We start from the raw sequence: 27,955 nt of genomic DNA, 5'->3' as shown, positions 1-27,955 counted from the left end.
CGCGGGGCTGTCGCGGTCCTGGCCGAGCCCGCGGCGCCGGCAGCGTGAGAGCGGCATAACCGCGCCGAGCCGCCCGGAGCTGGCTGCTGCCGGGAGGCGAAGGTCGGGGCTGGCGAGCAGACGTGCTGAAACGTATGTGTTGGACGTGGGGCAAACGCCATAGCACGTAGGTGGTGTCCTCTTCGTTATTGTTACTACTTAAAATGCGTGATAAAGCAGCGAGGTGTCGGAATGGTAGATGCAGTACGAGAACAGAAAATCGGGAGCTGTGTCAACTTTGGACATTAGGAGGAATTTCTTCACAGAAAGGGTGATTACATGTTGGAAGGGGCTGTCCGGGGAGGTGGTGGAGTCACCGTCCCTGGAGGTGTTTAAGAAAAGGCTGGACGTGGCACTCTGTGCCATGGTCTGGTTGTCGTGGTGATGTTCGGTCATAGGCTGGACTCGATGATCTCAGCGGTCTTTTCCAACTTAATCGATTCTGTGCTTCTGTAATTCTATGGCTGTTAAAATAATACATGGCTGGATGAAGAGCACATGGGGTTGGAGAGGCAGTTCCAGAGGACAACCAGCCAGGTTGCCCACTGCCTCCATAGACTCTCTTCACATGAAGACATGAAGACAACATACGTTGTCTTACTTCACACGATCTGTGGGTTCCATGTACAAGTTAGGCATATTTTGGTTTGGTTTTTTAAAAAATTGACTTAAGTCTCTGTAGCTGCTCGTGCAAACTACATGTTGCTGGAGCTTCCATGTCACAGAGCTTCCAGACTTGTAAATGATGACTTAGCAAGTAAAGTTAAGCACTGAAACCATGAGAGTTACTTTGGGAGTAATTAATAGGATACTCTACTACTAAATGTTCATTACTGTGCTTTTAAATAAGTCTGGGTGAAATCTGTAGAGCTTTAGAGCTACAGATTATACCTGTGCTTTATGTTTTGGGCTCAATAACCACTGACTCCTCTAACAACATGCCTCATCAGTATGGTAGCGATCAGAATAATTGCAGCTATTAACAATTAATTACACTTTAAAAGCTAGAACCAGCCGTCTCCTTTTTTCTTATTAGAAATATCTTATCAGCATTAAAAATAATAAGGCATGTAAACATATCTGTGTTCTGAATAGTGACAAGGCTACAGAGTGTGATTTCTTGGCACCAGGCACTGAAGGTGTGTGTGTAGTTGGTTCTGAACTAAGTTTTAGACACTTAGAACAAAGCAGTATCTCCTAATGGCTGCCTAGAAATGTTCATAATTGTATTTGGTGAAAGTCTTAATCCAGTCATTGGGTGCTGAGGATAGGTCTTTCTAGTTTGGAGATCTCAGGGGTTCTGCTGTTTGGTCTCAGAGGCTTGAAGTAATTCACAGGACTTCATCTACTCAGGCCAAAACATTCTAAGCATAATGTTAAACAGTCTAAAGGGGTGTACTGTTGTAGGTAGTATTCAAGGATTGTCATTTTGGAATTAACTACCTGATTATTTTTCTTAATTTTGTTTTAGGTGTCTACACTAGGGAGGAGAAATTCGGTTCCCAACCATACATAACTGCGTTAATGCAAGCTTAAGTAGTGCATCTGAAAGACAAATATGGATTTGGGATCACATTCCACTGTGAATGGTAAGTAGTGGCCAAACAATCATTAAATTAAGATCATATAGAATGTTTGCTTAGTGGAAAGAATTCACATTTATGTCTAAAGGTGAAAACTTGTTCAATAATTTGAGCCATTCAGTTCCCCTTAGGTGTATACCTTAAAGAATGAAATTTGGTAACTTGAAAGATTGGCATATTCAAAAGTGATCCCAGTATATAATGATGGAGAATTTCAGCTTTCATCTTCACATTAATGTAAGCTTTTCATTCTCCTCCTGGTAAGGCAAAGTCTACAGATGTGGACAGAGGTCACAATATAAGCATTAAAACTGGAGCTGAAATAACACAAGAACACTGAATATTTTTAATGTAGAAATTTAGTAGCTAATTTGTGATCTTTAAAGAATTGGCAATACTGCTTAAATTAGTTTCAACAATGGTTTACACAAGTAACATATTACAATTTTTTTTTTAAGACTCATTCAAAAACATCCTGCATTGGCTCTCATTCCAGTTGCAGAGCATAGATTTATTAGTTTATCATTCTATATTTGCAGAAAGGGTTGCCTAGGAACAGTTTCCCATGGGCCTCATTAGTTTTAACTTGTGACACCTTTAATGTCTGGCCACCTTTTTATCTCACCAAAAATCAGTCCAGTTCATGCCTTGGGGAAGTAACAAATATCTTATACCCTGCTCCTCCCCTGTTAATAATTGAAAATGGTAACATGTAATAATAAACCCAATAGGAACATGACTTCTAAAGGCACCATTTTACAATTCAGCTGGATTGTTTTTAAAATACAGGACAGTGCTATTCTGATTTTTTTTAAATAATATTTTATACATTCTTGCCTATTTTTTTCACCCCTTCATGAGTGGTGAACAGAGTTTGACCCAATGCCACACAATCTTTTGATTTTGTCTGTGGCAGGAACAAGTGGCAAGGTCAGCACAAACCAGACTGCTCAGGGAGACAAAATATAAACTCCCTCAGCAGGATCAGCTGAAGTGTATTTGGGGTACACCAGATCACACTTGTCCTCCTCATCTTGAAAGCTGATTATGATACAGAGTTTGCAAAACATGTAGAGCAAGACTTAGGACTGAAATTGAAGAAGAATGGACCAACTAAATTGTAAATGGACATGTGAGTTGAATCATTTACAGTTAATGTGGTAATATTAGGAAAGATGCATTACATGGACCATTTTCTTCAGGTGGTTCCTATTGGCCTGGAAGGTAGTTGTTAAACATTAAATCAGAATAGCATTTGTTATCGTGTGTAAATTATACATGAAAATATATTGTTATGAACACATTTATATTAAGTAGCCCTAACCATACAATAATATGGTCAGGTTGGAGACTTTATTGGGTTAAATTTAGAATTTCGCCTGCTGCTTTTCTATCCCTTTCTGGTGGAAACAGCTGTGTATGCACAGCGTGGCGTGATACACCTGTGGCTGCAGGTCCCTCATTGTAGCTGAAGCCTCGGCCCTGCCACGGTCACCTCGCCCCGCTCGTTACCGTGGAGATGCAGTCCCAGGCAATGCGGTGCCTCTGGAAACGCCGCTTCCAGGCTGCCGCGGGCTCGGGGCGGGCGCGGCAATCGCGGCGCTGCGCGGGGGTGAAACCGAAAGTGCGGGGCCGGGGCGGGCCCGCGCTCCGCCCGCCCCCCGCGGGCTGCCCGCCCCGCTCCGCTCCGCTCCGCTCCTCCCTCCCATGAGCGCCCGAGCCGCCCGGCCTCAGCATGTCGGAGAGTTTCGACCGAGCGCCGGGTGCCGCCCGGGGCCGCGGGCGCGGCGCGCTGGAGAGCGGCGGCGGGACCCGCCCCGGGGGCAGCGCGTCCCGCGGCTCGGGCTCGGAGCAGCAGCACCAGCCGGGCGGCCTCTTCCCGCAGCAGGAGCCATTGCGGCCTCCGAAGACGGCGCCGCTGGGCACCGGGATGGCAGGTACGGGCTGCTCTCCCCGCTCTTTCTTTTCCCGAGGCACCTGCGCCGCTCCCCGCGGCGCCGCGGGGGCACCGGCACCTGCCCTCTGGAGCGCTGTCCCTGTTCCCGGGGATGCGATGCGGGCACCGCGCTGAGGCCGGGTCAGCGTGGTGAGCCCGGGGGGCCGGGGGACACCTGGGTGTCTAGGGAAGGGTAAGAGGAAGAAAACCAAAGAGAATCATGTGACGCACTGTGCAGTCATTCACCACCTGCTGACCGATGCCCAGCAACAATTGACAGCTCCTGGCCGACTCCCCCACAGTTTATATACTGAACATCACATTCTATGGTATGGATTATCTCTTTGGCCAATTCGGGTTAGCTGTAACAGTCTTTGTTGCCTTCCTGCTTCTTGTGCATCTGCTCACCATCAGAGCATGGGAAATGCAAAGTTCTTGCTTTAGAGTAAACATGACTTAGCAATAGCCAAAACAGCAGCTTGTTATCAACGCTAGTCTCATACTGAATCCAAAACATAGTGCCGTACCAGCTAGCAAGAAGAAAATTAACTCTGCCCCAGCTGAAACCAGGATACTGGGTTATGAACCTGGACCAGGTAAAGGTGTGATGTTGTATTGCAGCTGCTTGCAATACTCTGTGTCCTTTCTGCCCTTTTGTGCCCCCACATCTGAGTGTACTTTTTATCCATCTGTTAATCTGACTGCAGATGGTCTCAGCCTTCCCCCTACTGAAGAACTCCAGACTATTTGTCAAAATATAAACCCAACCCAACAGTAACACAAAGCACTGTTTGTTCGTCAGGTGGGTATCAGGTTCTGTTTTCAGTAAACTTATGAGCTAGTCTGTAAAGAGAAGTTTGGAAAATAGTGTTTTAAAAACACTTCAATTGGATGGTTTGGCAAATGATATATAAAAACAGCAGTAACCAAGTGTCCTTGAGCATTTTGTTGAAAGTGTCTTGGTAAAAATCAGTGATATCTGTCATTTATTGACCTTCCAACTGTATCTTGTATTTGTATCTAAAATCAATGAAAAATCACAGGATAATCAAATGTGCTATAAGCAGATTTACTAGTTTCTTAGGTTAACTCTTAGAAAACATGTTTTCTTGGAAACGAAGAGAGGCTATTTTCCCTTTTCCTGTTTTTTTTTTGTCACCTGCATGTGAACACTGTTTACTGTCTATCATGTAGAAAGACATCTAGATTGTGCTCAAATGAATATCCAAGCCTGAGAATAAACAATAAAACCTGTGTATTTAAAGTAAGGCTGTGTATTTAAAGGAAGTATATTTATAGTAAAACCATACTTGAAGTAAAAAAAAAAATAAACAAAACCACATATTCTGTGCTTATTCTGTGTGAATACATACTAATTGAGTGATTTCTAAGACAAGCTGTTAACAAAAATTTTTCAGAACACCTGCAAAAGACGGGAATTCCATCTGGATCACAAGATAAAGTCCCAGTGCCTGATTCTGGACCAGAAAATGCTGAACCTCAGTTAGCTGTGGATCCTGTAACAACATCAAACTTGTCTGTTAAAGCACCTGAATTTTATCCACCAGGATACAACCAGAACTTCAATCAGAATTTCACAGTGAGTGTTTTTAATCCTTTCCTTAGTATGTGCCAATTTACTTGTATTTAAATTAATGTTTTCTTTAGCTCTTTTATGTCAGATAATTTGAATTCTATATTTGCTGAAGAGATTGCAAAAATTCTGATGATAACCTCCAGAGTTGCAGCCAGGATATTAAATGGTAATGCATGAATATTATGGTGTACATGAGAGCCTCTAGTATGGGATATTTTGCCAAAGCTTGCTGCGGATAACCACATTCCTTGTTGACTGCACCAAGCATTGCTTACATCCAGTATGAGAGTAAGCTGCTTTTTGATGACTACCTCTGTTGTAGTTACATCTACACTGCATTTTAAGTGAAAGCCTAGCTGTACTTTTATGCAAAAGTCACAGGGTTTTGAAGAAAGCGTGGGAGAAAGCTTGAACTTTAGCTTTTCTGAGCACAGGCTTTGCCTTTCCTGAATTTCCTGCACCACAGGTACCATTCGTCATGACTGCCTGAGCTAGTGTACCATCATGTGTCTTCTAATTCCTTCAGTGGTTTTGTATCACCAAAGGGCAAAAAAAGTATTAGACTCATTCCTAGCAGTTACCTACCCACACACCTAATAAGAAATGTATCTCCAGCCAGACTCATCTCTGATCAATCTGTAGATGCATCATGTAATAAAAGTTGGTACTTCTATTTTCTACTCCATTGTATTCCATGTTACTGCTTCAGTAATTCTGCTCCAGGGAAGATCTGTGTGAATTCTTGGAATATCCTTTTGTTATGTAAGCAGTAAAACTCTGGTACTATATCTAAACAGGTGGGAACTTTTACAAGTGCAATGAAGTGATAAAAAAACAGTGCTGCTGAATCAAATAGATTTTTAATAGCTTGTAGAAACATACCTCATTTGAGTGCTAAATATGGTGGTTTGGTGTTTTGAAATCTTTTCCTCACCAGTAAAATTCATGTTACCTGATTGTTACCAGCTTTGCCTGTTTACTGAATATAATTACTCTCCTGATAATACAAGCCCCCTGCCAATATCCAACTGTTAATAATGCCAGTGTGAACGTGCTTTTTTTTGGTGAATGGATAATCTAGAGGAAAAATAACTACTTTGTCCCAGTACTGGCTACATGTTTTCTATAAATAAAGTGTTTCAGTTTCAAGACCAAAAAAAAAACCCAAACAACCTTTCGAATAGCATACACAGTGCACTCTTGAAACTGCAAAGTTTCAATACCAACAATGTTGCTTTTCATCTATTTTGTAAAAACTCGGGAGCATGTGGGAGTTCCTGGTTGCTATGTTGTTGGAATATGCTATGAATGTGACTCATCTATTAATAAAAATACCTCTGAAACTGTTAGCAAAACATGTTGCAGGGACTTTAATCTAATCAGAATATGATAGGCATAAAACAGCTGTATTTTTTCTTTTGTCCTTCACTATTACAAAATCTGTTGGTTTTTTTACTCCAGTAACTGAAGAAATTTTATAAACTCGGCTCACTTGTAATAAAAATAAGAAATTTAGCACACTTTACAGTTACACTGATTTTGACCATGAGTTTTAAAATTTGAATCAAAACAAAGCTAGAGAAACTTCTCTTTTACTTAAAATTAGTACTTTTTAGCTTTCATTTATAAAGGCCCCTGCATTTTTAGATCTGAAATCTTGTATTTCTCTCATAAAGTACATGGTTGTTTTGCAATAGAAAAAACCATTTATTATTTTAGAAATAGTGTTGATTTCTTGTTTGATTGTGCACTATTATAATTACTGTATCTGTCCATATAACATTTGCTATTGGGTCAGTTACTTTCCAGTCTTTCCAGTTTTTGATACTCAAAACTCTCAATTACTCATGAAGATGGTTTAAGGGGTACAGAATACACGATTTACTAGAATTTTCAGAAAAGCTTTACCCGGACTTTGAAGAAAGGCAACCGTGGAATTCTCTGTTTGCATACAGAGTCCAATGCATAGGAACTTGTAGATGTCTCTGCAGCAGAACTAGTGACTAGATGTAGGTTTGGATTTGACATCAGACTTGTTCCTTGGCATGGCTCTGTGTATAACATGGCTGTCATTCCATCAGAAGGGCATAATGATGTTCTTACTTCATAGTTTTAGGGGTGAGATTTTTGTTATTTTAGGATTCCGCAATCTTTCCCTCCTGCTTTTTTCTTTTTTAACTTCAGTAATTTCCATCAGAAGCCAAGCATGAGAGTGCCACTTAACCTCATTCAGCATGCATGGGTGGTTTTGTATATGCAACAGTCTTTTTGTACTTGAGTTTGCAATAACATTATTGGAAACTTGTTGAGTTCATATAACTGAAGGGAAAAAAAGCTTGTTCCTAAGAAGTCTGAAGAAAAATCAAATACACGATAAAATATTAGTGACTAAGTTCATAAGTGGAAATGTGTATTTGCTAGATATAGGAAAATGGTAATCAGTACATATACAGAAGCTGAGTCTTAAGAGTAGATTTGGCTCATGAATCTTTTCTATAGACTTTCTGTTTTATCTTTACGTAAATCAGAGAAGTTTTAGTACCTATTTAGCCTTCTACTCTTATGTCTGTAAGCTCGTGAACTGACACATAATAAAAGAGAGGCAAATCTATAAACTTTTCATCAGTTACTCTTTTGTTGTGAACAATCCAGGATCCCATCCTGTAGCTATCAAAGATTTGAGAGAAGAATTGGAGTGGTGGCTTGATGGACAAATCATTGAAATTAGCAGAAAATTTCTAGTTGACTTTCGTGGCTTTAAATTATAACTTTGTAGTGATGTGTAATCTTGCAGGCTTCTGTTAGCCAACTCCTCTTGAAAAATAACAGCCATTTGCTTTGTTTTCCTTGAGTTGATACATTGCATGGTTCTACCTCTATGTTAAATCCTAAAATCTGACAATGAGCAATGCAAGTACTTAATGTCTAGAGGCTGTTGGGCTAAATTTAGTTAGTTTTTAAAGTATCAGGTATAAATAAATTGTTAAAGGTTGTGTATTTCTGAATTCCTAAAGTACTAATTCTTCTCTCTCATTTGTTCAGATGCCTATCACAGTCACTGAAACTTAGACTTCTTTTGAAGTTGCATATTTAGTACAGGTAGATGAGTATGGTACAGTTTAGTTCTCTATGTTTAGCATCGTAATTACAAACTGGAAATAAGAGTATACAATAGGGACACCAGTGTACCAAATGGTATTGGAATCCCTTACAAAACAAGAAGGTTCTCCAAGACTGGATTCTTGCCAAGTGACTGTGAGAGGAAGATACCTTTCTCTCTGCTGAAGGAGGATCTTGTAACGATCTGATGGCTGTCAGAAAGAGCAGCTTCTTTTACTAGCTACAGCAATTGCATGCTCTGCAGCCTGGCTGGAGAGTTTTCAGACAGGTTGTTTGGAGAGATGCTAGTTCAGCTCTATTTGATTAAGCTGCAGTAGCTGCACAGTAGTGTAATAGTTCTATGAAACAAACTAGTTTTAAGTTCATTGTACAGAACTCTTATGGGGCTATTTGAAATTGCTTCATAAATGTTGGTTTCCTTTAGTGAAGCAGAGTATTTAGCAAGTCATACATAGGCCTTTACTTTTTGGGTTTGTAAGCTCCAAGCCATTACAATCATAGAAAATCTTAGGCTAGAAAGAACCTCTGAAGTGCTCATGCTCCAATCCTCAGGCTGTCAAAGGCTTTACGTAGTAACAATTTGCCTGTATTTCCATAAACCCATATGTTTTTTCCTATTTCTGGTAGGCAACATTAAGTTATTTAGTCTTTAGTATTATTAACTGGCAAATCTTCTACTTAATTAAATATCATAGGAAATCTTTCTTAGATGTGTGCCCCACCTCACTAGCTTAAGTATATAACCTTATGACATGTCTGAATGCTTTTGGAAAGTTTGCTTTTTTTACCCACACATTCTTCACAAGTCACGAAATTAATATCAGGATGTGATTTTCAACAGTGTGTCTTTCTCATAGTTCATACCCAGCTAAAAAATTTTCACAGATCCATGTTGCTTCACAGTAGAGGAGAGACAGGCAGTTCAAAGACAAAGTAATGAAAAATCCCTGTTAAGGAAGTAGAAGGGGGAGAGGGAGAATATACTTAAAAACCTTGTTGATATATTAATGTACACTAAGTAAAGAAAATGTTCTTTATCATTTTAGCTCAGCTTTACTATGGATATCCTTTAAACACTTTTAAAGCGTAGAACAGTTGAGAATACTGATTTTCTGTATGTCACTCTTATGTCTTGAATTGCTTATTGTAAGTAACTTTTTAAGAAATGCTTCTTCAGACTCCTTGCATTTCTGAAATCTGAGAGATGCTTTTCACAATCTTTTGTGTAGCATGACAAAGTGAATTATTTGTACTGTGTTGCTAGTGGTGGCATCACAAAGTATGCTGCTTTCTTTGCTATTCCCTTCATATACCAGCATTATAATCATCTGGAAGAGTATTGACTTTAAATAGTCTTACATACATTCATTTCTGAATGGACAAAATCAGTGTTCTTCTGTTCCATTGGTGGGAGCATAAATATTGATAAAGTGATATTGGGTAGCCCCTCCTCTCTTTAGAGAGCAAGTGTGTTATCTGGTTTTAAACCTCAGTAGCTGCAAATTAATGCAATTCCATTTGAATGGCTTCATTTCATGACTTGTAATTTTTCATCTTTTGCCAAGAGATGCAAATACACTGACTTTAAAATACCATTTTTTCTGATTATACTTTTTACATGGGAACAATACTATGAATTTATTGTATTTCTTTAATTACTCCCCCTTCTGCATGTTTTGGAAGCACTATACACACTATCTAAGTGCAAAATACTTTGTTTCAAATTTTCCATGCTTTTTCTTCTATGGTTCATGAAACTACAAGTACAGTTAATGTCCACACCAGGAATGAGCGTTGAGCCTCAGTTTGGTAGTTCTACACCTAACAGATAAACTTACTTTGTTTGTTAGTTAATCTTGCACCTAACTTGGGAAGCTGATTTCTTTTTAATCCATCTTTTTATGTATTTTCCTGGGAGACCCTAATGTCTATAAAAATACATTACCTGGTTCTTAAGGTGATTGGACTACAGGAGGTTTCTGAGGTCTTCACTCCAGGAGGTGTCGAGGTCTATGCTCTGTAAAAATGTTGAATGAACCGTGTGATAAAGATCACTATCAAGTATGCAGAGACTCAAAACCAAGGGCTGTATGGTTATTTCTGGAGACAGTAAGTGTAACAATTATTCAAGGTTGTATTAAGTATTTGGTATTTTCTTTCACTTTTATAGGATTCTTCCTTTGAAAATAGATGTGATGGCTATCTGACTCTGGCAGAATATGTACAAGACTTCCTAAATCACCTCACTGAGCAACCAGGTTGTTTTGACACTGAAATAGAGCAGTTTGCTGAAACACTGAATGGCTGGGTCATTGCAGATGAAGCTTTACAAGAACTTGTTGAACTCATCTACCAGCAGGTAGTGTATTCTGTCTTATAAGATGTACATTATGCCTCTGTTACCCAGTGTCCAAGACAGGCATTCCAGTATTTGTTACATAATTGTATCAATGTAGTATTTTAATGATTTGAATTTTTTTTCCTTTTGGACTGAAGTATACAGGGAAGGATTTTGCTCAAGAAATTGAAATGGTAGCTCAGATTTAGGATACCTGAACTGTATACATTTTCCCAATTTGCTCTGTTTCCTTTGTTGTGTGTTTGTATCTCCTGAGAAACATATTATGGCTGAAGTTACAGCACTTAATTAAAAGAGGTTGTATTTTAATTTCTGTATTTATATAGTAAAGATTGAAGAAACTTAAGCAATGTTGTACATTTTTATTCTCTTGTGCAAAAAAAAAATTCTTCATAGTCATAAGATACTCTTAATTCCTTGGTATTTAAAAAAATTAAATCCATACCTGCTGTACACACTACGCTTTGGGAAATGCTTATTTATTGACACGCTTTTTTCTTTATTTGAAATATACTTATTTCAGAACAGCATAATTGGAGAAAAGGAAAGCTCCTCTAAGGGTAACTTGGTCCAGTCCCATTGATGGCCATGGAAATGAGGACAGAGACCTTGAGCTGAACTCTGTACTAATTAGGGGAGCCATTGGAAAGAACAGCTTAATATGTGTTGCTTAGCAAATGAGCTGTTGTTACTGTCTTTTGGGCTCGCTGCAGAGAATGAAGCCATACTTCTGGCTTGTTCTTTATTATGTTGGGTGTCTCACCCCTACATGGATTTGTTGCTTTCAGGTTTTACCTTGAATGCAGACTTTTATTCAAGTGCAGATACCTGCAGATTATTTTAATCTGGTATATGTAGAAGTGGAATGGCTGTTTGGGCATTGTACAGAACTGTAGAGTCTCAGGTTTCTCATTATGATACAGAATTAATGCAAATTTAATTGAGACCAGTTAGTGAGACTGATGATCACCTGTGCTGCATTTGGCAGCATCATTTTCCCATCCTTTATTTGAACCCATGGAGGATAGTTTAGAAAAGATTAAAATATTCCATATAGCTTTACTGGAAGAAAAAAAGAGGACTTTATGCTATTTGTAACTTCCTGTATTTTAAATACATTGAGTCTCATTTAATAGAAGTCTTTAATGTTGCTTCTTCCTCTCTGCCTCCCTTTTAAAAACAAGTGTTCAGCATTAGGGTTTACTGTGCCGTCCTCAACTGAGAAGCTCAATGTTAGTCTAAAATTACATAAAAAATAAAACCTAATGCCAAAAAGCTATGCTAGTATCCAAAAGCACCTAATTTTAGATCTATTGTATATCAAGCTGGCATAGTGTTTAAGCAAAGCCAACTATGCTTATTATCCTTCTGTCTTGAGCAGAGACTCAAGTATTTGTCTCCTGGCTTTTCACAAAACAATTAAAATTGCTGAAATTTATAAGCATCTCCTTCAGTGATGTAAATTTGACCCAACTAAGCAGATTTACAGGTGCTAGGTTTGTGAAGGAAAAATACTAAAATGAAGTAAACCCACGTCCTGCAGGGTCTTCCCTTCACCTCTGTGTCGGGTATCTTAGCCTGTCTCTAAAAATTAATTATATACTTCCTCCTATTCTTATTTCTGTCTGAACAGAGTGAAGTGCGAGTTCTTTTGTCTTCCAAAAGTTGGACACTGACTTGATAGTTTAAGAACCCTGACTGTTACCTACTTAATGCAGTGGATTGCTCCTGTCAGAGCAACTACAGTTTCTCAAGCTATGTCTTGGTAGATTATCCTTCATGCTTAGATTGTGACTTTTTTGAATTGGAGATGAAGTGGCATTACCAGCAATAATAGTTCTGAGAATATGATTTTGCAATGTAATTGGTTACTAGGAAGACACAGGGTAGAATTCTTTTTGTCTGTGTGTGCTATGCCAGTTTATAACACCTAAAATTTAATTAGTTCAATGATTGATGCAACCACAAGTACAGACCAACTAATAAGGATGATAATATTTTAAAAATACAGATGAAGTTTGAATAATTTGTGTAGGTGTTTGAGTGCTAAGGTTTTGGTTTGCTGGAGGTTTGTTGGGTTGGGGGTTTTTTTGTTAGGAAAGAGTATTAAAAAGGGGCACCTTATAAAAATGGGGTACCTTTTCTGGTCAGAGCAACTGATTGAACCAAAGCACCAAAGTCTTGTTAGGTATTTCACATGCCTCTTACTGGAAAGTGAATTCCATTTGTCTATCTTAATTACTTAAACTTGTTTCGTCTTCCAAAGACACTTCATTTTTTTCCCAGTAACTTTATGCACATAGTAGAATTACACTAACTGTATATTTTTCTCTACCTGTAAGAGGTAGAGAAAAGCAAGACGTTTTTTCAAACATGTTGGAACAGTTCAAACATGCAAACATATATATAGCTCTGATAGATGATCAAGATGTAAAAGAAATATTCAAAGATGATAAAGCCAGAGGAGAAGTTTACTGAGTTCTTAGTATCCTCATTTTCTTTTGGGCAGAGCTGGTGAAGTTATTTGCAGCAGAAACTCTTTTCACTGCAACTGAGAAATAATCTGAAATTCAGGTGTTGTTAGAAGAGACTTGAAAATGAGTGAACAGTAATAAATTTAAATTTTGAATTATCAGATTAAAACAATATTTTTTACACAATAGCGTTCTTACCACCTTTTTTTAGATGAGAAAGGTGTAGTTTTTCAGCAATAACAGGACTTGTTTTGGGATAAAAAGGATCCATCAAGAGCCATTAACTGTAATTGTATAGTCTTACTCTCTGATTCAGAAGTTTCCTCTTCTGCAGATTGCTGGAGCACGTATGGGAGAAAAAGTTTCTCTTTACTTGCCATGTTCTTACACTCTTTCCTTGGATATTAACCATGGCCCAAAAGAGATTCTGGAATAAATAGCTCATAGACTGAAACAAGACAACTTTTTATGGTGTTGTTTGAATGTACTCATTGCTCCTTGAGTGAGTAATTATTCTTGAAAAAGTGTCTTAATGTCTACTGCTGATTTTTTGTAAAGCAGTTTGTAACTGACTTTGGGACACTCTTTGGTTGTAGGTCATAGTGCAGAAGTAGAGTTACATGAAGATACATGGCATAATGGTGGTTGTTTTCTTAGAGCCACAAAATCACAGTATAATGAGCTTTTAAGTGCTGAAATGCATATAGCAAAATGTTGATGCAATATAAAAGTGAACATGGCTAACAGTGATTATTAGTCATTAATTTTCTGCTCAAGTTGTCTGATCAACATACAGATTTCAAAAAGGCTTTTAAAAATGTTTCCTGATAAAACTAATGGTTAGGCTATAAATAATTTATTTTTCCATTTTTATTTTGGAAGGCCACATCTGTACCAAACTTTTCATACATGGGAGCACGATTGTGTAACTATCTGTCTCACCATCTAACCATTAGTCCACAAAGCGGGAACTTCCGACAGTTGCTACTTCAAAGGTCAGTATCAGTCACTTTAAGCCTGTTACTCTCTTCAGTTACATCTTTCTGGTTTGTATGTTAACTCTTCCTGTTGCATACAGAGAAATACTTATTTTAAATAGTAGTATAGGTTGAGGAGTATCGAAGCACAGGTACATGCTGAGTATTGAACACAAACATTTTAAAATATTTTAGTATTTTTAAATATGAAAATAGGACTCCATTCGAAGTTCTACAGGCTCTTTTGAACTGAGTACATTAGACTGATCTCAAAAAATAGTGCAAATTGGAAAGCTAGTCTACTTTAAAAGTATACTAAATGCACATGTATGTACTGTCCTTGTCCTTTGACTCTTGCCAGTACTTACTTCATTGTGGTTTTTTCTTTAACACTTTTTTTTTGCCTGGAGTTGCTGTGCAAGGTTTATTCACTGATTGGCTAACTGACTGTGTCTATGAAATAGCCGTATAAAATCCAGAAGTATAAATTTCTTCAGTTTCTGGTTACTGCAGATTTCTGAGGACCTTAGTTTGATGATGATTACACTTCCTGGTTGACAAAAATGCAACATTTTTTAAATTGTTATATATCCTTTCAAATATTTCTACATGACATTTGAAGGACTATTGTAGTTGGACACTTCAGAATTCTTTAGAAATTGTGCTTTTGTTTTTTTCTTTAAAGACATCTGGCTTTCTAACCTTCAGGTTTGCCTCTTATTTTAAAAGGTTTTACTTAGTCCAGCAATGTTTGGGAGCAAAAGCATGATAAACTTCTATGGAAATGCATTCCAGTGGTCTTTTATCATGAGTGGAATGTTACGGTTTAACTTGGCTGGTAGTTAAACAGCTTGCAGCCCCTCACTCACTTCCCCCACCCTCTCAATGAGATAGGCAAGAGAATTGGGGGCAGAAAAAGTAGAATTGAGGTATTTTGTTAGGATAGAAAAGGATGGGAATATAACAATGGTAAAAGAATTAGCATATACAAAACAAGTGACACACCGTGCAATTGCTCACCACCCACAATGCCCAGACAGTTCCTGAGCAGCAGCCCCCAGCCAGCTTTCTCCCTGGTTTATATGCTGAGCATGAGGCTGCATGGGAGGAATAGCCATGTGATCAGTTGGGGTCACCTGTCCTGACTCTGTCTCCCCTCATCTTCTTGTGCCACCCCAGCCTCCTTGATGGTGGGGTGGGGTGAGAAGCAGAAGAGTCCTTGATAGTGCAAACACTGCGAAGCAACAGCTAAAACCAGGGCATGCAGAAGCTGTAAATACTCATTTTTCTCTTGGGTTTGTTTTTCTTTTTTTGGTTTTTGATTTTTTTTTTCTTTCAAAGTTATTGCTTTTGATATTTTTAACTATCTGTTACTTGAACATGTAAGGAAATCCCTGTGGATACAAAAATGCTGATAGCAAGGGTTTTCTTGCTATTTTCTAAGTCCGTGAGAGAGTTTTCTCTCTCACAGAAGATAGTAGCAGAGTTCTATAAACAATGAAACACCTCCAACCTTGAGAAGCCTTGTTTATAGTAAAGTAGAAAAATATTTTGACAATGGATGTTTTAGGATTTTAGCCAATCACCCCCAAGGAATGGCTGATCCTTTGCCCAATTAGACTATGAAGAAAAAAATCTATAAAAGAGTTTGTAAAATAATTAAATAAATCAATCTTGCTGCACAATTCCTGCCTGCTGGATCTTCTCTCCTCCTCCCTATGGCTGCGGGACATGGTAATATTTTGAAGCATTAATAAATCCTTGTTAATGTTGGATTTTCTGGTTCTTGGTTTTGAAGCAAACCTAATCGGTAACAATAATGTTAGCACCCTGAAGCCATGAATTTAAAGTTGCTTATATTTTATTTGCTAATACGGGTGAAATTGTGAGTGGTTAGGGTGTAGGCAGATAAACAACCTAACAAGGTGACCACAGAGAGATCATCTTCTGTTTATCAACAAAGTTTCTGCCTGAAATGTTGTATTTCAGCTCTTTAGATTTTTCAGGTTCTCCACTATTTCTCAATCCATTACACAATCATTGAGAATACATTAGAATTTGTCTGGGTTTTATTTTATCCCAAATATTTTTTAATTTTGTTTTTGTACTGTTAAGTAAACTTATGTATTTTTGGCACAGTTGCTAAATACTAGAAAGATTACTTCACTGCCATGGTATGTTAATCCTATCTATTTGTATTTATATTTAAATTACAGAATCATAGAATTATTTGGGTTGGAAGGGACCTTAAGGATCATCTTGTTCCAAACCCCTCTGCCATGGGCAGTGACACCTTCTGCTAGACCAGGCTGCTCAAAGTCCCTTCCAGCCTGGCCTTAAACACTTACAGGGATGGGGCATCCACGGTTTCTCTGGGCAATCTGTCTCGGTGCCTCACCACCCTCACAGTAAAGAATTTCTTCCTAATATCTAGTCTAAACCTGTTCTCTGTTAGCTTGAAGTCATTTCCTCTTGTCCCATCACTACATGCCCATGTGAAAAGTCCCTCTCCAGCTCTCTTGTGGCCCCCTTTTAGGTACTGGAGGGTGCTATAAGGTGTCAGAAATGCCTTCTCTTCTCCCAGCTGAGCAATCCCAGCTCTCTCAGCCTGTGCCCATAAGAGAGATGCTCAGGCCCCGTGGTCAACTTAGCAGCCTCCTCTGGTCCCACTCAATATGTCTGTGTCCTCCCTGTTCAGAGGACCCCAGAAATGGATGCAATGCTCCAGCTGGGGTGTCACCAGAGCGGAGCAGAGGGGCAGAATTCCCTCCCTGACCTGCTGCCTACACTGCTCCGGATGCAGGATACCACTGGCTTTCTGGGATTCAGGCATGCACTATCACATTGACCTTCTCATGACTCAACACCCCAAGTCCTTCTTGCCAGGACTGTTCTCAATCACTTCCCTGCCCAAGCTGTTCTTAATGCTTGGGATTTCCCTGACCCATGTGCAGAACCTTACACTTGGCCTTGCTGAAGTTCATGAGTTGCACAGGGCCACCTCTCAGGCCTGTCAGGGTCCCTCTTGTGTTCCATCCCTTCCCCCTAGAGTGTCACTTAACACCACTCAGCTGGATGTCATGAATTATGTATCACTTATCATTTAACATGGCAAGATAAAGAATTTATCAAATAGGTGTAAAGGCATCTAAGACAATGTGGTAAGCACCCTGAAGAGGGGAACGTCTGCTTCATTTCTGTGGGCATTGGCTGCCTGTGTTACTATTGCACATCCTGAACCCGTATTCTACTGTATAAATTGTGTAACTGTATTAATTTCTACATGTTGTAAGTTGTTCTATTTAATTTTGCTGCATCAGGTATCTCAGTGCTTAGAGACGTAATCATGTAATCATATGTATTCATCTAAAAGGATGCAAATCCACTGTTTCTTTGTGAAGGCCTCTCATTTCCTTCACAGATCATACATCCCAGCATTCAGCATGTAACAGTTTTCATGCAGTTCATAAGTTCTCAGAATTCCTTTAAATGAGTAGCATGTTACGTATGTTGGAATGGCTACAGATTATATAATTTTGTTTGAATTTTTACAGGTGTCGGACAGAGTATGAAAACAGAGATGAAGCTACCAAAGGGGATGAGACTACTAGAAAACAATTTCATGCCTTTGTGCTGTTCTTAGCTGAACTTTATCTTAACCTAGAGGTAAGAAGAAAGCTGCATGTCACATGGATCTTCATTAATTTTTTGTTGTGTGTAGGTAAACACTGAAATGGACTATAATTTGAGGTGTTCTTCTAAAGGCAGAAGGCAGTAAATAAAAACTTTAGAACAGTTTCATTACAATGTGTATATCCAAGAAACATGTAAACAAGGAAGGAGAAGATCATTAGAAGAGAAGTGTATAAAAATTAAAGTGTAAGAATTTTTGGGAAGAACCAACCATAAACATCTTTGAAATTAAGCTTTTGGTATTTTCTTTTTACTGGCAAAAACCCCAGATGGATATACTTAACCAACATATTAAATGTTATTAGATGCCTAGCAGAAGCAGACCAGGATCAATAACCCATGTAATTCAGTATTCAGGCACTAATAAGAGGTGTTAACAATCCCTTGAGGCAGATGTGAAAACACTCAAAATGAGGAATTAAAAATGCAGACCTTTAAAGATATTTCTTCTGATGGTTGAGTCATTGGCTTATGCATGAAGTATGCAATCTTGTATTTAAATTTGTTTTCTATGTCTGTGATATGTACAAAAATGTGTAAAAAATTTCTTTGATTATTTTGCCTGTGCTTTCACCAAGTTCATTTCCTGCTGCAGTGTAGTTAAAAATATACATTAAACTTGATTATTTCAATGATTTAAGCAAACACTCTAAAAATGTTCTGCTGGTATGAGTAAAATCCTTCTCTGACTCTTCCATTTCTGAACCATAAGTGGTCCTTGAAATCTACTTTTCACTTGCTAGAAGAAAAAGGGAAGATTTTCAAAGACTTTGGAGCAGGGGGAGTTGTCCATTTGTGGAGTATACCATATTCTTTGGAGCATTCAATTTGTTATGAAACTATTTCCTATAACTTTTTAAATATATAATCACTGCCTTCTGGAAGCAAGCTACCACTGCTGTAGAGAATATGTAATGCAGTATGGAAAAGAGCATGGGGTTCCGGTAATTTGGTATTTTTTGGACCATTAGGCAGGCATTTGGTCGCTTTTCTTGGCAATTTGTTAGCTGAGAAACAAAATGTTAGACATTGCATTGCAATTATGTCAGAATTGAAAGGACATTACTCAGAGTAAGTTTTCCAATGATACTGAGCTGTGTGGTGCAGTCAGTGGACTGGAGGGAAGGGATGCCACCCAGCGGGACCAAGAGAGGCTTGGGAGATGGGACCATGTAAACAAGGCCAAGTGCAAGATACTTCATTGGGCCAGGAACAAGAACAGGCTGGCTGGAGAATTAATCGGGAGCAGCTCTGCTGAGAAGGACTTTAGGTGTTGATGGATGAGGACTTCAACATGACCTGCATCAGAAGAGGTATGGCCAGAAGATTGAGGGAGGTAATGATCTAGATGATGGTTAAGGTCTCTTCCAACCCAAACCATTCTATAAAAGTCTGTGTTCTAAAATGGTTACAGTATTTGGCATGTTCTTCCCACCATAGAGATCACCTATGTTGATCACAAACCAAATCATACAGCATTCAAGAGAGAGCATGAGCCTAAATTACTTTCTAAAACTCAAGTAATTCAAATGTTGGGGGGTTTTATATGTGTTTTTCAGATCAAAGGAACAAAGGGACAGGTTACACGGGCAGAAATTCTTCAAGAAGGTCTTCGGGAATTACTGAATTCACTCTTCTCTAATCCTGTGGACAGTAATTTGATATGTGCAGTGAAACTGCTGAAGGTGAGATAATAGTTTTAAAACAAAAAAATAATCAAGATTTTAAACGTTCTAGCTTTGGGAATAGCAGGGTAAACTGCAAATGAGGAAATATTTATAGGTGTTTATGCATTACAGCATTAGCAGAGCAAACTACTTTTTTTCCTTAGTATCATTAGGAAATTGAGCCAGTACAAAAAGTAACAAGGTGCTCTAAAAATAAATTGAAGGCCATTTATGTAGAAATGAGCAATAGAACTAAAGTTCAGGTGCAAAGGAGTAAATGCTTCCTCTAGATCTTATTTTGCTGCTTCTTGTGTGGGAGAAAACTAACCAGCCTGAATGAATTGTGCGATCTGAGGTATATTCTGTGTTCTGAAGGACACTTGGCCATTAGGGTCCACCATTTTTTGTGGAAAAGGTCCTCAATATCAGTTATTTCGTTCTGTATCATATGTGTCATTACTGTTGTAGAAATATATAGATTTCTCTTTCGTGTCAAAAATAAACCTCTTAGCTCATAACCCATGCCTTTCCTTGTAAAATGGTTAGCTTCTATGTAGGAGAAACTCTTACCTTCACTAGGTATCATTGTACTCATAGTTGGGAAAACAGTCTAAATTAAGAATGAAGGTTAAGTGCTAAACAGTATTTTTCGGAAGATTTTTGGTTGGCTTGTTTGTTTTTCCTCATTCCTTACCCTTCCTCATACTCCACTACTTCTCAGACTCTTCTATCCTGAATGTAATTTCTCACAGCTGCTTTTGATATGATAAACAGAGAGTAGGGAAGAGAGGTTTTTGTAACTTAAAACCTTCATTTGAAGTTTGGATGTTTAAAGAGATTGCTTCACAGCAAGAGTGCAATTGTGCTCAATACGAGCGTGCAGTCAGTCCTTATGTTGGGAGTGCTTCCCTGAGGTAAGGCCCACTGACGAACCTTTTTAAGCAGCAATACACAAATCAGGAAGCTTTACAGTGCAGCATGCTGAAGAAAACCAGTAATCTAAGTTGTTTTATAACACACCCATCTAAAAGGTGTTTCAGAACAAAGAGACTTTTAGTTTTGTTCATGCAAGTGTTTTCTGATGTCTTACAGTAACTACAAGTGTTGAGTATATATGTAGCTAGACTGGGCTACCTCATGAAACCTTGGTTTCACCACCAAAGCAATAAATGTCTCTATTTATCTTTTCCATTTAATCCACTGATAGATACAGGTTTTTCACCTGTTTGCTGTGCAATATGTTTATTTTTAATTAATTTTGATGCTACTACCTAATTATCTAGGGTTAAGGTCGGACCACTGTGGAATACTACAAATACCAAGCAAATGCTGACCAATGTACTTGCTTTTATCTTGGGATTTTATCCCTTTGTATCATCAGGTGCCATTCCAAGCATTTTTGATCATGTAATATTTATGGTAAGGAGATTGCTATTAGTGGCAAACTAATTTTTTTTTTTTTCTGATTTAACTCCTTCTGTGCAATTATTGGGCACTGAAGTACCTATTCTTGTAGTCAGAGGCTTTCATCCATAGCCGTTCTAGACTGACTGCTGCTAAAGCTTTCTGGGCAGCAGCTTTAGCCTTGTAGACTTTCATGTAATAAAGTTCAGGTTGGCTTGGTCAGATAATTCTAGTCTCCTTTATGTATACCGAGATGGAATTCTCTGGTGTGTGTGGTGCTAGCCAAGTTGACTGAAGTGTTTCTAAAGTTTAATAAAGTATTTGCTGTTGTCATGTAAACTGGTGGAATCAGCTGCAAAAATAAGACTTAAAGGAAATAAAGGAGGATAGTACGTACTTAAATCAAGTAAGATCTGACCAATGTCACTGAAGAGTTGTTTCAAAATCATATTTCAAGACTGAAACCAAGTGGCTGTGAACTTCTAGGTAGCATAAACACGGGACACAGAGCTCCTATGTGGTCTGTAGTTTAAAATAACCTATTTATGAGGTCTATTAATATGTTTAGCAATGAGATACAGACAGCTGGGAGCTTCAGCCATCGGGTAGTCCAAGTGTCATGAATTGTTACAGAATCTCTTCAGCTGACTGTTTATTAAGAATTTCTAATTTTCTTAAAAAAAACCCCAAACTAATCCTTTGTCTTTAGTTGACAGGCTCAGTTTTAGAAGATGCCTGGAAAGAAAAAGGGAAGAATGACATGGAGGAAATTATTCAGAGAATTGAAAATGTTGTGTTGGATGCAAACTGTAGCAGGTGAGAAGATAAATTAATGTGCAGTATTTTGTTTATATGAAAAAGAACACCTTGAAAAATCTTCAACAGTAATGAACAGGTCCAAAAAATTATCTTAAAAATTTATATTTATGAAAAGTACTGTGATGTGTGGGTCATTTTCTACATTAAAAAAAAGTGGTTTTAGTTGAAGAGTAATGTGGATTTTTGGTAGTTGAGTTGGTTTTGTTTTGGGGTGGGTTTATTGTATTTTAGTTTTTAACAGAGTTTCAAGTTCCACTTTTTTTTTTCTTTTCCTATTAGGTCTTGAAATCCTCTGTAAGTGCTTTAGGCTCTTAAAGCAAGTATGTACAAAGAGACAATGGGGCAATATCTCATAGTTTATACTTTTAATTTTGAATTGAACAGGATTAAATACATGCAAACAGCACTAAATAAGTAGCAGTATTAAATACATACAAATTACTACAAATGTAAAGGCGAAATGAAATATACTTTGTGGTCTGGTTCTTGTTTGGTTTTTTTTTTTCTGGAGAGCACACCTTTTTGGCAAGGTCTTAGCTTCAATCTGGAAAAGAACGAGTGGTTGACTAATGTGTTAGTAATATATTAGTGGTTGACTAATAACCTGTGTGCATGAGGTTATCTGATTCTGTTGTGCTTTATCCTCAGCTTCTTGCAAACTTACTAAAAACCTGTAGAGGGTTCAGACCCTGATCTCTTGCCATATGGAGGGAGGCCAAGAGTAGCTCATAACATCTGTGGGTTGTGATTGAGCTGCCCCCAAGGAGGATGAGGAAATTTTTGCTTCAGGAACCAAAATTGATGGCACAAGCTGAGGCTTCAAAGATACAGAACAAACTAATTTTGTTGCCTTTTCACTGATCCTAAAATCATAAACCAGACACACTTAAGTGACAAAAAGGGGTTACTTTTATAAGGATCCTTATGTGCACAACTCACCAGGTGGAAAAGCACCAATGATGCACACCCAGCATAACACATATACAATTTTTATATGTTTAGCAAATTAGCATAACTGACAAGTATCCCAAATTAGAGACATAAATGCTGAGGTGCAACCCTTTCTGAATTCCCCTTTCCTCCCCCCTCCCTTAGATAGGAACTAAACTTTGCTTATGAAAATGTGTGTGGGAGAGCTGGTTTCGGCCTTGGCTTCCCAGAGAACCTAACCTTGGACCCCCAGCCTGGAGCCACTGAGGAATTTTTTTTGTCTTTCTGTCTAACAGAGTAGGTAAAATGCTAGCTATGAATACTAGAATAGGCTACAGAGCTACAAATACATGTGTAAAGAATACAGAGAATATATAAAAGAAAAAAAAAAGGCAAAAATAAATTCAGCATCATTTTCAGCTGGGAAAATTTTATGAAAAAATAAAAAAAATGAAATTAAAATTTTATTTATTTATATATTCTTTAATTATACTCTTCTCCATAGACTAGCTTAAAAGAAGAAGGGATTTTCTCTTATTTTAGGGACAAAATGAGCATTGGTATCTAATGTACTGGGGACATTACTTCTTACTTTTGACTACAGCATTTCAGCATGATGAAGAAGACTGAAGTCAGGAGCGTAGAATAGGAAATTAAATTAAAATTTGAAGATCATCTCCCTTTTTCCCCCCAGTATTATCCTTTTATCAAAAACAGATTTGTTCTTTAACTTGTACTGCAAGGTGTGGTATCTCAATAAAAGCTATAGCAATTTCCTTTTTCATATGAGCTCCTTACTTAACAGCAGAGAAAGGAAAAAGGGTGAATATCTCATAATTGACACTTAAAGCATCTAGACTTGCAGTTGTAGAATTGAATTGAAAACTATCTGTGCACTGGACAGATAGGACACACTGGACACCATTTTTGTCCTTGAACTTATTTTTTTGGACAGATTTAACTGCCTTGTATTTGTGCAATAAGAGAAGTCCAATTTCTTGCTTGGCACAAAACACTCTAACTTTTGTAGTGCTTCTCTATTTCAGAGATGTGAAACACATGCTTCTGAAACTAGTAGAACTGCGATCTAGTAACTGGGGTAGAGTTCATGGAACAACTCCACACACAGAAGCTACCCCTGAAAATGACCCAAACTATTTTATGGTAAGAATATATGGACATTTCAGTTCCTTACTTTCATGTGAATTTAGTTTGATTCATAGACAATCGCATTACTCAAAACTACAAACATCTGTCTCTCTGAACACATATAACTTTCTGTATGACTTTATTTTTAGAATGAACCAACATTTTACACTTCTGATGGTGTTCCTTTCACTGCAGCAGACCCAGGTATGGCACAAGTTTAGCTTACCTGTCTTCTCAATCTTCTTTAAAAAGTTGTAATCAAGTTTACAGTCTGTTGAAGAACATAAAATGTTATTCTTCAAGAATCTAAAACCTATGCAACTTAAAAGACAAAATTCTGCCTGAATTCCTGGTTTGGTGGAGCACATGATTTATTCTGCATTAAAAGAAGGTAGATGTTTGAAATGGAGAATGTGCATTTGAGTTCATAAAGGTCAGAAGAATTTGTTCAGTAGTCCACAGCATTTCATCTTTCCAAAAAGCCAGAAATACTTAAGTCTGTTGTTTGTCCACTGTTAGTAACAAAATCAAATCAAAATCCTTTATTTCTTTATCTGTAGTCTGAGCACAACATGGCATAGCATCATTTGAAGTAAAGACATCTGTCACTACCTTTACAGTTCTGTGGGAAGTTAAGCATCATTCCTAGAGATCCATTCATGTCCTGAGAAAATGTTGTAGGAGGAGCTTTTCCTGTTAATATGTTTCCTGCAGTTTATGGTTTTGTTAACTGGCTAATTTTCAAACTTTATAGTTTTCTGTTAATTTAGAAGACTAGTCATATATCTACTCAGTCTCATTTTTACTTTGCCAGATTATCAAGAAAAATACCAAGAGCTGCTTGAAAGAGAGGATTTGTTTCCATATTATGAAGAAAATGGAGCAGATCTGTCAGGACATGGAGAGCTGTATGTTTTCTTTTTTAGTGATTCTTTTTTTTTTTAATAATAGTTATTTTTACTGTGATGCTGTGATAGTACAGGGTTAGGATTCCAATCTTGACAAAAATGAAACTAAATAATGTAATTGTTATTTAGTTCTACAGTGGATGTATTTGTCTGGGTATAAATTGGATTTTAATCACACAAGTTTGAAACCTATTTCATATTTGTTCTATTGAGTATGATAATTACATTTCAGATGTTTATGCACATGTACAAACATACTTCTGCATTTAAAAAAAAAAAATTGCAAGCAAAGTGAAGTGCCAGGCCTTCGAGTGTTTGTAGTGAGGCAATCTAAATTCATTTGACTGATGTGCATGAACATCCCAGCGAGACATGATTACTGAATTTCCAGTGTCTTTCAAAGGGAGGAAGTGTTAACTCTCTCTCCTCAGCCTAAGTAGCATTCCCTTCAATTAGAGGGCCATTCAGTATTCCTGTTGAGCAAGAAAAGCAAGCTAATGGTAAAGGTGGAAGCAGTAGATGAGACTTTAGTCTGACTTTTTGGCACTGGTTTATAAGAAAGAAATATGTAAAATAAGAAGAAACATGGTCTAAAGTAAATTGCTCTGAGCTTTACACTCACAAAGGAGGACTTTCAGATCATGATTTGACACACAAGAACATTTGCAGTGTTGTTTTTATGTGTGGTAACACAGCAGGCCTGTATCAGTATTTTTGTTAGTAAATTAGAAAACTTTCAGGTTGTACCTAGCTGAGGGGAATGTCAAGAACTTTGGAAGATATATTAGAGATGCCATCAGAAATCAACAAGTTCATACTGAAGGGGAAAAAAAGACCCATGTGAACCTCTGCTTAGAAGGAAAAATGCAAACTGAAGACAGACAGCAGTTAAAAAGCACAGCAAATCTGAAAATTACATGTAAAACACTCTAAGTCAACCTTCAAGCAAGGTGACTGTAACCTTCTTTGTTGAAGGCTTAAGAAAAGCTTAGACAAATGTCTGCTGATTTGCTGTCAGCTATTTCTCATGACTGACAGACACCAGGGAGGAGGGTTCTGTATGAGGGCTCTTTCTTCTGAAGGCTACACTTCTACAAGGAAGCAGGAACAAATGAGATAAATACGTAGACTGATTGCTCAATGCACAACACTTTTAAACAAAAAAACTTTTCCTACACATTTTCTATGGCCTTCTTTTACATACCAGCAAACAGGAATGCAGGGTTTCTATATTAATGTATTCTGTCTTTGAACTAGGATGCTAACCAATCAAAATTACACTAATATGTTGGTAATTTTTTTTTTTTTTTTGGTAAATGGATCAGTACAGATGCATTATTACATTTTGGGAAGCTTGTATTGCATGATTGCATTTTCTGTCATCTTGGAAACTATTTCTGTGTTTTAAACTGGGCAGCATAAGGTGATCGAAAAAAGGTGGCAAACACTGTAGGTATTTGTACATGTCTGTGCTGCTTTGAGGTTTCTGTTTATTTGTTTTCCTAGTATCCATTATTTTTTCCCTTTTCATTCCCTTTAAGAAAATGTCATAAATAACTGTCATTTATAAAGCTTTGTTTTTTTTGTTGACACCTACACAGATCTGTTGGTTCTAAAAATCTGTATGTAAACCTAACACCTTTGGTGATCTTTTTTTTTCCCTCAGGTATTTTGATGAGATTGATGATGAGATGGATCCAGAAATTGAAGAAGCATATGAAAAATTCTGTCTAGAATCAGAACATAAGAGAAAACAGTGAGATGTTACATATTAATGTTAGTTTATTTAACCACTTTAGGTATGGTTAGGGTGCAGGGGGACACAAAACATTTGTACCAAAATGAGGAACTTCAGTTTCTCCAAGTACTAAAGTTACACAATTTCCATTTTGTTTAACAGAATCTGCCAAAAATTGTAAACTTATGCCCTGTAACTTAAAATGTTGTGTATATATCATAGTTTATTTTATGAAAAATGTTTTTTGAACACTGTTTTGGCTGCAATAAAAATTATTTAAAAATTATAATTGAAATTAAAATTTAATGGGGAACTGTCCCATAAAACTTCCCTTGAGGAAGAAAGGGAAAGAATAATGATCTGAATTTGCTTGCTTGTTTGCTTTAGTATATATTGGGATTTACTCATCCTATTTACCATAAACAATATATCTTGCATTTACTTTCTCCACTTCCCCCCCAAGAAGAGTATGATCCAAATAAGAAAGAAATTTTTTTTGTCCGTAGATCACAATCATGAAAAGTGGCTTGTGGAAGTTTTGTGTATGAGTTTTTGTTTTGTTCATTCCCTTTTTCTTCTTCTTTCAAAATACACATCAGTGAGGTCTGGACTTTTCTTTTTTCTTGGAATAAATATGTCACATGTTGATATGTGAAAAAGCAAGCAGTATTTTGGAAGTGAGGTGCTTTCAAGATCTTTGGTTCAGATAAGCTTATTTTCAAATCTACAAGAAAAAGCTGTTCTGTAATTTGTTGTGTTCTTTAAGGCAATAGTAATATAGTTATGTTCTAAACCATGCTTCTCAAGAGTATGTGCAGTGCTTTTTTTTATTTTGCTTTTTTTTCTAGTAATGTATCTAATATGTCTTACCTTTCTCAACCCTTGTAACTTTCTTTTATTCTTCTAATTTTATGTAGTTTGATTTAGTTTTGTAGTTGGAGTAAACTCATAAATTTCATTAATGTTAACATTCTGGAGCAAACTGCTCTTTTTTTGACTCCATATAATCATGTTAGTTTTCCTAGGGTACTCCATTGTTGTTGTTGCCAAACTCAGTTGAATTGTTTCCTGTTACCTGTTGCTGGTTAGACTTGAGTAGAAATCCTTACCAAAAACAAACGCAAGTATTTCCCAACAGTTAGCTACTCTAAAGTACACGCATTGTAAATATGCATGTAAATAATTCTGATAATATTTCACTGTTCTTTTTTTGGTTAAATAAGTTGTGCATCTGCTAATAGAGTGAGCAGTGACTGTTTTCTGGATGTTTATTTAACACACTTATTTAGGTTGGAGTTTTGGAAAATAAAATTTAACTAGCTTTATTTCCTTTGGTATAATATCACTACCTTGTCTTCTTGCTTTAAAACAAAAATGATTTTTTGCCTTCTTTTATCTCTCCTTCACTGAGCACTCCTTTCTCTTCTTCAAAGCACACAGTTGCAGAGACTATTATCTTTCAATTCTTGCTGGAAAAATAAAATGTATCAAAATGCAATATGTTCATAAAGACTATATTAGCATTTCAAAGTCTTTAGACTAAAATCCAGAAACTAGAAATG

At 37.4% G+C, this 27,955-nt stretch overlaps 1 protein-coding gene across 3 annotated transcripts; it reads left to right on the top strand.

Moving 5' to 3' along the window:
* Positions 1 to 27: 27 nt before the first annotated feature.
* Positions 28 to 27,718, top strand: PAIP1 (poly(A) binding protein interacting protein 1). 3 transcript variants are annotated; one of them, XM_069001278.1, is made up of 12 exons: positions 28 to 132; positions 1,511 to 1,628; positions 4,977 to 5,158; positions 10,446 to 10,634; positions 13,991 to 14,103; positions 17,640 to 17,751; positions 19,338 to 19,463; positions 21,559 to 21,665; positions 23,645 to 23,762; positions 23,897 to 23,951; positions 24,562 to 24,655; positions 26,322 to 27,718. In XM_069001278.1, the coding sequence occupies exons 2-12, from the start codon at positions 1,598 to 1,600 to the stop codon at positions 26,413 to 26,415; spliced, it is 1,221 nt and encodes a 406-aa protein (XP_068857379.1). In that variant the 5' UTR covers positions 28 to 132; positions 1,511 to 1,597; the 3' UTR covers positions 26,416 to 27,718. The 3 variants fall into 3 exon arrangements, with proteins under 3 accessions (XP_068857379.1, XP_068857378.1, XP_068857377.1); XM_069001277.1 differs by having other exon boundaries at positions 58 to 166; XM_069001276.1 differs by lacking the exons at positions 28 to 132; positions 1,511 to 1,628 and adding an exon at positions 3,324 to 3,559.
* The last annotated feature ends 237 nt before the right edge of the window (positions 27,719 to 27,955 follow it).

Source organism: Aphelocoma coerulescens (assembly GCF_041296385.1).
Source record: "Aphelocoma coerulescens isolate FSJ_1873_10779 chromosome Z unlocalized genomic scaffold, UR_Acoe_1.0 ChrZ, whole genome shotgun sequence".
Taxonomy (NCBI): domain Eukaryota; kingdom Metazoa; phylum Chordata; class Aves; order Passeriformes; family Corvidae; genus Aphelocoma; species Aphelocoma coerulescens.
The sequence above is the reverse complement of the archived record's forward strand: the minus strand, read 5'-3'. Positions and strand labels throughout refer to the sequence as shown.

Excerpts from the sequence above, each read along its gene's own strand:
- PAIP1 (XM_069001276.1), top strand. The coding sequence starts at position 3,358 with ATGTCGGAGAGTTTCGACCGAGCGCCGGGTGCCGCCCGGGGCCGCGGG. Across the intron at positions 5,159-10,445 it reads ACTTCAATCAGAATTTCACA|GATTCTTCCTTTGAAAATAG; the intron begins GTGAGTGTTTTT and ends TCACTTTTATAG. Across the intron at positions 17,752-19,337 it reads AACTTTATCTTAACCTAGAG|ATCAAAGGAACAAAGGGACA; the intron begins GTAAGAAGAAAG and ends TGTGTTTTTCAG.